The 10,995-nt window shown below is 39.7% G+C and overlaps 2 protein-coding genes across 3 annotated transcripts; one reads left to right on the top strand and one right to left on the bottom strand.

Moving 5' to 3' along the window:
• Positions 1–1,469: 1,469 nt before the first annotated feature.
• smyd1b (SET and MYND domain containing 1b) lies at positions 1,470–8,217 on the top strand. Of its 2 annotated transcripts, XM_014002650.1 has the most exons (10): positions 1,470–1,693; positions 2,441–2,617; positions 2,743–2,956; positions 3,915–4,045; positions 4,292–4,330; positions 5,922–6,117; positions 7,176–7,268; positions 7,360–7,523; positions 7,634–7,802; positions 7,942–8,217. In XM_014002650.1, exons 1-10 carry the CDS (start codon positions 1,572–1,574, stop codon positions 8,104–8,106), a joined length of 1,470 nt encoding a protein of 489 aa, XP_013858104.1. In that variant the 5' UTR covers positions 1,470–1,571; the 3' UTR covers positions 8,107–8,217. The 2 variants fall into 2 exon arrangements, with proteins under 2 accessions (XP_013858104.1, XP_013858105.1); XM_014002651.1 differs by lacking the exon at positions 4,292–4,330.
• Positions 8,218–9,459: 1,242 nt separating this feature from the next.
• Positions 9,460–10,136, bottom strand: LOC106513694 (fatty acid-binding protein, liver-type-like). Its single transcript, XM_014002649.1, has 4 exons — positions 10,027–10,136; positions 9,777–9,949; positions 9,610–9,702; positions 9,460–9,538 (listed from the first exon to the last, which is right to left on the bottom strand). Exons 1-4 carry the CDS (start codon positions 10,091–10,093, stop codon positions 9,488–9,490), a joined length of 384 nt encoding a protein of 127 aa, XP_013858103.1. The 5' UTR covers positions 10,094–10,136; the 3' UTR covers positions 9,460–9,487.
• Positions 10,137–10,995: the final 859 nt, after the last annotated feature.

Below are 10,995 nucleotides of genomic sequence, written 5' to 3'. Positions count from 1 at the left end.
CTCTACAAATTATTATAAATATTTAGTTTTTACAAACAAGGAGAGCTCTGAASCTGAACCAACCTTTATTATCCAATAAATGTATTCATAGTGAGCACATGTTTCTGTGTTCATTTTAGGCCTTCACTGATCTGAATAAYTAAACTTACAAATGTCTGAAGCAGCTTTTCTGCTTCAACCTGTCCACGAGGTGGCAGTGCTGTCTGTCTGCAGTGGCTGCAGGTGAAGTTTAGCTCCAAACATGTTGGATAAATCTCAGCGTTTCTCTGAGGTTCGGTGCCAAACACTGACCACCAGAGGGCGCTGGAATACATGTTTTTATTGAAAATGGGTCATAAAACCTCTGCTAAGACTTAGAAAACTCATGATAGTTTTTGTTTGTTAGCCCCAGCCTGTTAGTTTTTTTTCTGTGCATTAATTTGTTTCACTCAATCTTATTGGTTTGAATCCCGCGCATTTTTAAGAAAAATTGTAAACTTGATTTTTTTTGTCAAAAAAWTTAGACTTGAACTCAAATTTAAGGCTTTTATTTGCGTTTTTATTTTATTTGGATGAGAGTTTTTGTTATTTTGTTTATTGCCTGTTATTTGACAACAATTTAGTCTGATAATATCACTGTTTTTTATGGAATAACTAAAATTGTACTTTTTTTGTTAAAATCAATAAAAATGTCACCCTTTTGCAAAAATATTTCAGCTATTTAACTCTGTTTTGATGTCTATTTTCTTTGTTGGGGGTGCTTTAACTTTACAAATCAACAATTACATGCACAATCAGTTTTTGTGTTTTACACCTCTAATGCATAGTTTTCATTGACTAAATGCATGACTAAAGTTTAATAAATAAAACAAATCTAAAGCATGATTTTCTAGTTTGCTAACCTTGATTTAAAACTAATCAGGAAACAAAGTGTTTAAGCTTAAATAGGCTTTTACGTACTCATAGAGAGGGAAAAAAACAAGGCCTGTATTTTAAGTCTGAGGTTCTGATTTCATCATTAAGTGAACGTGAAGTTTTGTTATGTCACAACTTGTGCGCATGGAGAACACGTTGAAGAAAGAACCAGAACYGAGTGGAGGCTCTGAGAGCAGCTCAGTTTCTCTACAAGCTTCCAGCAGCTGTTCAACATCACCACCATCTCCTGATGGACAGGTCCAACTGAGGGACAGAAATAACCCTCGGGGAGAGGGGGAGCTGTACCAACTCCTGAACGGGGGTGTGGGAGCTCCTGTCAGGTGATGGGACTCTAATGTTTAAAAAAGAAAAGTGAACATAATTAAAAGAAATTGAACAGATGTGACAGACTGACAGATGTCCACACAGGACTGACTGTCTCATCCATCAAAGACTTTTAGTTTCTCTCTGATCTAAGGGGACGGATCAATACCATCCCATCTCCTGCACCCGGTGGTACGGTTCAAGTGSTGCTCGGCTATTTCTGTCCCTCATGGCAGGAATGTTCAGTTGTCATTGAAGAACACAGATTAGTCCTTGAGTGCTTGTTCTGGTGTGACGTTCATCTCTGCTCAGACCACCTTTCATTCAGAAAAGTCTCAGGAAAAGGAGCGCCGATGGAGAGTGTGGCGATTTTTGACTCACCTGGGAAAGGGAGGGGTTTGAAGGCCAACAAGGAGTTTTGGGCTGGAGATGTCATTTTCTCTGAGGCCAGCATCGCAGCCGTTGTGTTCGACAGGTAGGATGGTTACGGATCACCAGGAGGACTTTTGATTTTTTTTTCCTTAACTTTTCGTCCAAATATGTTACATATTTGTTCTCAAATACTTAACAGGTGGATTTCAGTGGTTTGAACATCATATTCTCCCTCATGAGTGTTCACAGTGTTGAAACAACAAAAATAGGACATTCTGTCTCATAAAATGTGTTTGACTTGCTGCCTTCTCAGAAATACTCCTTGTAACTCTTTGACAGCTGTTGTAGCTTTCACAACATGGACCATGTGGGGAAACAAYCTCGAGTCAAAGTTCAAGTTTTTATGGAACTAATTATATTTGCTGATAGGCTACGAGTGTTTTGAGTTTAAATCATCAGAAAGATGGAAGAAAATCTTCATTACTTCACTTAAAACTGCTGGAAAAGTTGTTTTAATTTGATAGAGACGTGAAAATAAAATTCCTAGCATTCTTTAAAGGAAGGGATGTCACCTGATACCTTAGAAGGCAAATTTTAAATGATTTCTAACACTTGTGGTGGATTAGTGTCAGATATCACAAATGTCACCTCAACATCTATAAAACAGACTGATTTATGATGTTTGCGAAAGCTGATTAGCTGGCGTTCATCTTGACTCTTAACTCCAAAAGTTAACCCGTTGTAGATCTGGTGGACGTCAGTAAGGTTTACCACGTTTGAAAGCCATTGTCAAGATTTTTTTTTTGTTTCTTTGTATTCTTTGATTTTCTGCTTTTCTTTTCTCCTGTAGTCTCGCAGAGCGAATTTGCCACAGCTGTTTCCGCAGACCAGAGAAGGCCCAGCGGTGCGGCCAGTGCAAATTTGCTCACTACTGTGACCGAACCTGCCAACGTGCCGCCTGGGCCGAACACAAAGTGGAATGCGGTGCCATCAAAGCTTACGGAAAAGTACCGAATGAGAATATCCGGTGAGGGGGAGCAAAAAGAAAGCCGGGACTGCCCCGGCTTTGTGATCACTCATRAATAAAACTAACACCTTCTTTCACCGCGACCCTGCGTGACCTCTCCGACGCTGTTTTTTTGTTTCGGTCAGACTGGTGGCCCGCATCTTGTGGCGCCTTGATAAGGAGGGGAGCGTGGTGTCCGACATGCAGCTGACCACGCTGGACGAGCTGGAGGACCACATCAACGACATGCAAGAGGACGACCTGAAGGAGTTAAAAGTGGACGTCCACAACTTCCTGGACTACTGGCCTCGAACCAGCAAGCAGCACCTGATCGACAACATCTCACACATATTTGGAGTGGTGCGTGGTTTAAAACTGCTCAAAACAGGCTCCCAATTTTGACCAGGAAATATTAGAAACAGCCCGCTCCACCAGACAGGGCAGTGGCTCACAGAGTCTTTCCAACAATGTTTGACTAACAGCTGCCAAGCAGGATTTAAAATTTTTACATTTAATAATTATCCAGTAACAACTTGTGCCTAACAGTTTGTACAGTTTGCCAATAATGTACACAAAGACCAAGTAGTAAAAGTGATAAGAACGGTCCAGGCTTTTATTCCTGGTTCCAGCCTGTCGATCTGGTGTTCCCGGCTCTTTTATTATAAGTCAAATATTTGATACCACATGCTTATCACAGTGTTATATGTAGAGGTTCAAAATCTGGAATAATGCTGGCTTATTTGCCAAGATATAACAGCCAATAAGTGTCAAATGAGATTTTATTGTTCTTTTCCTGCTCCTATGTCACAGTTTTATCATTATTATTATTATTATTATTATTATTGGTAACTGCTCAGTGTATTTAAGCACATTCAGTTTAGAAAACTAAATTCTTTCCATTTTTTTTAGATTNCCTCAGAATTATAATTTATCCATCATAAATAATTTGTCTTTGACAAAACTTTCTTATTGTAAAAAACTGCTTGTTGTGTTTGTCTCAAAGAGAAATAAAACAAATTGATATTTAAAAACAACATATCGAGTTGCATCAAACGCAAAGCAAAATTTTCACTGAAATAGTGAATTATACGYCAAAATAAACAGTGAAACACAAAATGAACAATATATTTTATTTATTTGATTTCCCCAGTGCTTATTGGTTTGAATAAGAATGAGAACAAATGTTTATTATTATTATTATTGGTAACTGCTCAGTGTATTTAAGCACATTCAGTTTAGAAAACTAAATTCTTTCCATTTTTTTTAGATTTGACTGCTCTAACCCTAAGATTGAATCCTGTCATGTTGAATGTTCCAGATCAACTGTAACGGCTTCTCTGTGAGCGACCAGAGGGGTCTGCAGGCGGTGGGAGTTGGTCTTTTCCCAAACTTGTGCCTGGTTAACCACAACTGCTGGCCAAACTGCACCGTCATCCTCAACCATGGCAAGTAAGTTACAAATAACTGAGAACATAAAGAGCAACAACAAAACACTTCTCAGTGACACGCGTTCCCTCGACATTTCTGTTTGCATTTAGCTGGAAATGAATTTAACTGAATGAAAAATATCAAAGTCCTCAGTGTTTAGGAGCTCGAGTTGATTTGTGGGTATGTCGTGTTTTGTTGTTTTTGTGCAGTTTGTGTTATTTGTCAGGTATCATTTGCTGTAAAAAAAACTGCCTGTTTGTCTTTCAGTCAATCGGCTGTGAGTACTGTGTTTCACTCTCAACAGAGGTGCGTTACCTCAACCGAAGCCTTTCAAACAAAGAGCAGAACGCTGAACTCTAATAAACCTTTCATTTGGACATAACCCTGTGCATCGTTTGTAAAATAAAAACCACTTTTCTTTTTTATGCCGYTGCACTTTGTTCAGCGTGACTCCGTCTGCTCATCGACCTGAATGCTCTAACATTTATTGGTTTTATTGTTGTGCAACAAAAGGCTGCTGTAATAATCTTTTTTCACGTTTTTTCCCCCTAAAACAAAACACATATCGTTCTAACCTCTTGTCAGAGCCGCACACAAAGTTTTTCTTGTGTGCTGCTGGTTTTTCCCTTTACATGTCTTTGTATCATGAAAATRCAGAAGCTTTGGTCTGTGTTCATAGTTCACATCTAACATCTTATAACATTTTCACCTTTTTTTTAAAGGTGCTATCTGATAGAATTTAATTGTTCAGTTATTGCCAACCAACCAGCTAGTTTGCTCTGGTTGTTCTTCTTGATGTTATTTAGCTGCGTCTTTAGTTCAATGTTTATCCAAAGTGCAAACTCTTAGAATGCAGCTGGCAAGAGTACTTTTATTTGTTTTTTCATCTTGGAGAAAATCTGCTTTAAGCTATAGAACAAGTTACACCAGGTACAATATGTCTCTGGTGTTGCTAAAGGCCCTGTCACACTAGATAACTTATGCCAACTTATGAACATTTTAAAGATATCTACACTGATGATGGAATTAAAAAAATCAACAGGAAGCTTCTTTTCGGTGTGTAATGTATATTCAAACAAATTGATCAAACAACTTTTATTAGCAATGTAGACATAAAAAATGTTGAGCTGACTTTGCAATCACAGTCACTGGGATTATTTCAGTCTGTGGGCCTRGCTTTATTTTGATCAAATAAAATTAAACGCATAAAGGCTTTTTTGATCAGGGTGATTCCTGACCAGGCCCATAACCCTGTCTGAAAAATATAAATTTATTGTTTGTAGATAAAATTGACCAAATCAAGGCCATTTCAGTATTTAAAACACTATATAACTCTGTATAATTCAACTCTTTTGTTTTATCATTTTCCAAAATAAAAGTTTGCAACTATTGGTTTAATTCTTTTATTATTTGATGAAGAGATGAAGTTTGAAGGCAACCTTTGGGAGAGGTAGGTAGCAGGAATAGGGGTGGGGGGTTCAGCTTGGCTTTGAAGTAAGAAAGTGGAGGGCTTTGAGGATAGTAGGTAGGGAACCACTGGTCTCGAGTCTGCTAACAGCACAGAATAAACTGGTCTGATCTACTATATAGGTTTTGTGGCATGGGGTCCGGCTCGTACTGCAGTCAGTGGTGAAACAGGAAGCCAAAGAATCAACAGAATCTGAACCTTAAGAATTTAAATTCTCACAAATAGCACCTCTTTTCCCCTCATGTAGTTAACTCACAAAATCACAGGTTTTGTGGAACTAAGTGTGTTATAGTTTATTAGAAGCACACTGATTTCTTGAATTGACTGGACAGAAGGCCACATAATGAAGCCGTTTTCATCTTCAGTCTTATACATTATTATCATTATTATTGTTATTATTTTACAAATTTCTATCTCTCTCCTCTTCAGGATCGAGCTGCGTTCTTTGGGTAAGATTGAGGAAGGAGAGGAGCTCACCGTCTCCTATGTGGACTACTTGAATTTGTCCGAGGAGAGACAGAGGCTTCTGAAAACACAGTACTACTTTGACTGCACGTGTGAACACTGCAAGAACAAAACCCACGATGACGTGAAGATGGGGGGGAAAGAGGTGGAGGGAGTCAAGGTTGGTGTTTTTGAGTTTACTTCCAGGGTGGGGGGTGCAAAAAGGGCCAAACGCTCGAGTCGGGTTGCATTTAGAAGCAACAGGAGCGATAAGAACAGAATGACACATGAGAAGCAGAACTACAGACTATTTTTAAGCTAAGATAACTCACAAGTGGATTTGGCCTTTGGTGCATGAACACGTGGGTTTTGAGAGGCAGTTGAAGGTGACAAAATAGAGAAAAATGAAAATTTATATGCCTATTTGTTTAAATGCTAAGTCATTTTACAGTTTTAACATAAAGCAAAAACCATTACCTTATTTTACATCCTACAAATTTAAGCATGTTTAGAAGTATGAGAGCAAACAAGTAAGATGGAGCTTGATATTCATTTAAAATGAAAGATTGGATCTTTTGAAAAAAAGTGATGTGAACAAATAACATCTTACTTGTTATAGATAGGTCTTGGAACAGCTGCAGTTTGAAAAAACACAGTTTAATTCTGACCAGAACAAGCTAACAGCTACCAGATAGCATGAGCTAAAGCCAAACAACTTCAATTTTTAAAAAAAATTATTGCGATTTACGCAAATAGCAAATCTATTCTGCTCTTGGCCCTGACTGGTGTAGCCAGTTTGTCAGTCTCGTCAGAACCAAACTTAATTTCTCCAAAACAATGGTGCTAAAAGATTTATCAGTTCTTGTCAATAACCTTTACAAAGAGCTGAACTTCAGAGGATCTGATGACTTGAAGTTGTTCAATCCTACAAAAAATGTATTTTTATTACAAGTTTGCTCGATTATTGACCTAAAAATGTGCTGAATTTGAATGTTTTTTTTTTCTCGGTCAGTTACTACAGAACATTTGCCAGAAGAAAAGTCTTGGTTCTGTTTAAAATCCTGGACGAGGGTATTGCAAAGGGACAAAGGTCTTTTTCAGATTAAAAAATAATAACAATAATCAGGTGTATCAAGGCAAAGCCCATCACACATGCTCACATTCTCATTCTACATTTCACATCTCATATTACATTTAAAAATTTCATGAAACTTTTCTTTGTTGGTTAATTTCTTACAGCCTTCAGATGAACAGGTGAAGGAGGCAACAGATTACTGTTTTCAGATGATGGATAAGATGGACAAGGCTCGATTAAACGGTGACTACCACGAGGTATTGTAAAAGATAATCTGCAACGCCGAAGGACTTCAGCATTTTGGCTCTTTAAAACCAATTAACACAGAATTTTTCTTTGCTTGGAAAGGTGGTGAAAATCTGCAGGGATTGCATCGAGAAGACCGAGCCCATTCTGGCCGACACTCACATCTACCTGCTGAGGATGTGGAGCACAATGAGCGAGGTCCAGTCCTACCTGCAGAACTTTGAAGAAGCTGCAGATTACGCCCGTAAAATGGTGGATGGATACACGTGAGTGCGAACACACAAATCAGAGTTGAGCTTTTCTGAAATTTTTGTATTTTTTTTCCTCAAAACATTTACTGTTAAATTATGTTTTTTTGTTCTCTCATTTCTGGCAGGAAATTGTACCAACCAAACAACGCAGCTCTGGGTATGGCAGCCATGCGAGCAGGAGTGACGCACTGGCAGGCTGGACTGATAGAAGTCGGACACGCGATGATCTGCAAGGCCTACGCCATCCTCATGATCACCCATGGTCCAACACATCCCATCACCAAGGACCTCGAGGTAAACAACCTAATTATTCGTCAATTTGGGCATGAGGTCTGGTAAAACTTTTTATCCGTTTTAAGACGATTCTGTTTAACAGCTGCTGCCAACTGCCCTAAAAATATTTTGAATGAATATTTTCTTGATTTCTCCTCAGGCCATGCGCGTCCAGACAGAGATGGAGCTGAGGATGTTCAAGCAGAACGAGTACGTTTACTACAGCATGAGGGAAGCGGCTCTGAAAAACAAACCCATGACCATGCTGCACGAACCCAAGTCCGTGGAGGAGGGGATCAAGAACCTGTTCCACCGGAAGAAGTAGCCTCGAACGTGGGACTGTAAACAGACTTCACCGTGTTCTTTACATTTTAGTCACATGACCAATTTGTGTTGCAACATTTTATAGTTTCAATAAAAAAAATGTCTTCTCAGACTTGTGGTTCATATGCAGACACTCTGCATGGTTACACTTCACATTTGCAGGGTTTATTACAGAAAATACTGAGCTAAACTGTGGCAATTTATAGGGTTCATTATAAAATAGTTTGCATGGCTTTAGGTAAAAAAAAAAATATGGGAGAGCCAAATATAAAAACAGTTTCCTGTACAAAAACTTATTCCAATATGGCTTCTGGGATGAAGATGGTAAGAGTTGATTATGCATGGCAACTTTAGCCCCCTTAGTCTTTGTTCCACCTGTGGGCAAAATGTGTTTCTGCTTTGAAAACATTTCTGAAGTTACTGGGGGCTTTTTTTTGGCAGGGGTTGGGGGGGTGATTAAAAAATAGTTTTCATACTTTTAACTTGACAAGCTTTCAAAAAATAAAAATAAAAATAAAAAAATCTAAAGACTAAAGAAATTTCAGGGGCAACTGTTCTGTGGTTGATTTCACACTCTTCCAARGGAGCTTAATTTTCCCCATGCACCCTGAATTGAAATACCATTTAAACCAGTGGTGTCCAAAGTCAGTCCTCGAGGGCTGGTGTTCTGCATGTGCTGCCTGGGTTTAATACAGCTGAACCTAAGTAGGCCTCCACAGACCTTGATGGCAATACTGAAGAATCCTTTGTAAACACTAYTTAAGTTCAGCTGTGTTGAACCAGGGCACCTCCTAAAACATGCAGGACACCAGCCTTCGGACACCACTGAATTAAAGCTTCACAATTTAATCTTGAATGAACCACTAGAATTTTCAGGCACCCGTATTCAGCTTTTTACTTGATATGGTCAGGGAAAACACTGCATTGACTCCAAATTTGATTCAAGTCACGTGTTCACAATCAATATAATATGCCCGTTTAACACAATGACTATGATGGGCATATGGTATCAATTCACAGCATATGACAATTTAGAAAGATTTTCATTTTGCCTATAACTGAATCATTCAAATCGAGATGTATTGGTACACCCCTACTAAACATTTAGTTCATTCCAGCTGTCACTGCAACCAGCAGCAAAGGCAAATAGAGACAGTGTCARTCTGACAAAGTTCCAGGAGAGAAGAAATCCCACCTCAGGAGTTGACTGGTTAGTTGCAGAGCTCAAAACAGAATCCTGACCTAGCAGAACCGCAAATTGTTTCGGATAACTAGCCTGCCCAGATCAGGATGGCAAATAAGGTTAAGGATCATTTCCACTGAGATTAAACATCCACACAGGTTCTGCTTTTTAGCCATTGTTTTTATTCAAGTGTAATCAGTTACATACGTTTGCTTATCCTCTTGTATAAAAGACCACCAAGAGTCATCGTCTGCAAAGAAAGGGAAAAGCTTATAAAATAAAAAAGTGTCTTTTTTAAATGCACTGCAAACAAAAACTTACATTCACAATTGTGTTCTGATCCACCATTTCTGTAACCGAATCAACTCCCTTCAGAGAGACCTTCAGCTTGCCACCATCTCTTTGAAACACTCCCTGTTAAAATAGAGAGCTTTTAGGAATTTCATTTACACTGTAGTTTCTAAATTGGAATAAGAAGTTCGTATTACCTTGACCTTCTCTCCAGTCATGGTCTCCAGCTCAGTCTCCTGACCAATCGTGAACTCRTTGACAATCACCTTTGAGCCAGTGGTGATAGTCACCTTRAAGTGATCACCATTCTCCTCAAATTCAGAGATGCTCTTCACGTCTTTTCCCTTCTGGATGAGGTCATCAGGAAGCCCTGTGATAGAGGTCCTTTGAGTGAAACTCTGAAACATCCATAGTTTGAAAGCAGGAAGAATGAAGCACCAGACTCACCCATTGCCTTCATGAAAGGCTCAAAGTTCTCCTGAGACTCCAGCTGGTATTTTCCAGAGAAGGACATGATGGCAGACAGTGAAGGTGAAGTAAAAGGAGGCAAGCTGCATGTTTTATACTCCCCAGCTGCAGGGTCTCAATGATTGACAACAGGTGACTCAAATTAAGGCAGCTGGAGATCATCCCATGCAACATTAAGGATTGACCTCTGCAGATAAAGGCTGGCGGGGAGATAAAAGAAGCACAAATTGTCTTGAGTTTGGTAATCTTTAAAGGATTGTTGCTCTTTATAACACATCTGCACCCCAAAAAMCCTATATGAGTGCAGTTGAAAATGAAGAAGGTGGAGGTGTGTGGAGGTGGGGTGGGGAGAAAAAAAACTCAAGGAGCAAAATGCTCCCACAGGGGGTCAGCTCCCCCGCTGACCCAGGTAGTCTCCCCTGTTTTCCGAGACCCACCCAGGGGATGAGGCCACAATACCTCTTCCTCCGGACAGATTGTCAGGCCTGGAAGGCCCGAGATCATGGACAGACACAGCCCAGAGGACCACCAGAAACCGGGACCAACAGTCCACTCGCCACAGAGCCGTCCAGACACCYAAGACCYGACCCCCAGCCCCACAGCCAACCTGCAACCCAAAGAAGCTACCGAACCCCAGCAAGACCTGCACTGCGCCAGCCAACGGTTTTACGATAGACCCCATATTTGAGGAAAGGCTCCTTTCAAAGAGGGGGTGTCAGGACATGCAAAAATGCTTATAACTCAGAAACTTTTCGAAATAGGAGCTTCAGATTTCTTTTGTTGTTTAGCTCTGATGAAGCTCTATCCATCAAGCCCACCAATCAGTGCCCCCCATCCCCCAGATCCCCAAATTAACTGAAAAAGGGGTATCTGGACATACAAAAAGGGTTATTGCTCAAAAACTAATAAACATAGAGCTTCATATTTTCATTGGTTGTTTAGCTCTGA

The sequence above is a fragment of the Austrofundulus limnaeus genome, unplaced genomic scaffold (assembly GCF_001266775.1).
Source record: "Austrofundulus limnaeus strain Quisiro unplaced genomic scaffold, Austrofundulus_limnaeus-1.0 Scaffold14, whole genome shotgun sequence".
In the NCBI taxonomy this organism is placed as follows: Eukaryota; Metazoa; Chordata; class Actinopteri; order Cyprinodontiformes; family Rivulidae; genus Austrofundulus; species Austrofundulus limnaeus.
The sequence above is the reverse complement of the archived record's forward strand: the minus strand, read 5'-3'. Positions and strand labels throughout refer to the sequence as shown.

Coding starts and splice junctions, on each gene's coding strand:
- smyd1b (XM_014002650.1), top strand. CDS start 1,572: ATGGAGAGTGTGGCGATTTTTGACTCACCTGGGAAAGGGAGGGGTTTG. Junction 1,694..2,440: donor GCAGCCGTTGTGTTCGACAG/GTAGGATGGTTA, acceptor TTTCTCCTGTAG/TCTCGCAGAGCGAATTTGCC. Junction 2,957..3,914: donor TCTCACACATATTTGGAGTG/GTGCGTGGTTTA, acceptor TGAATGTTCCAG/ATCAACTGTAACGGCTTCTC.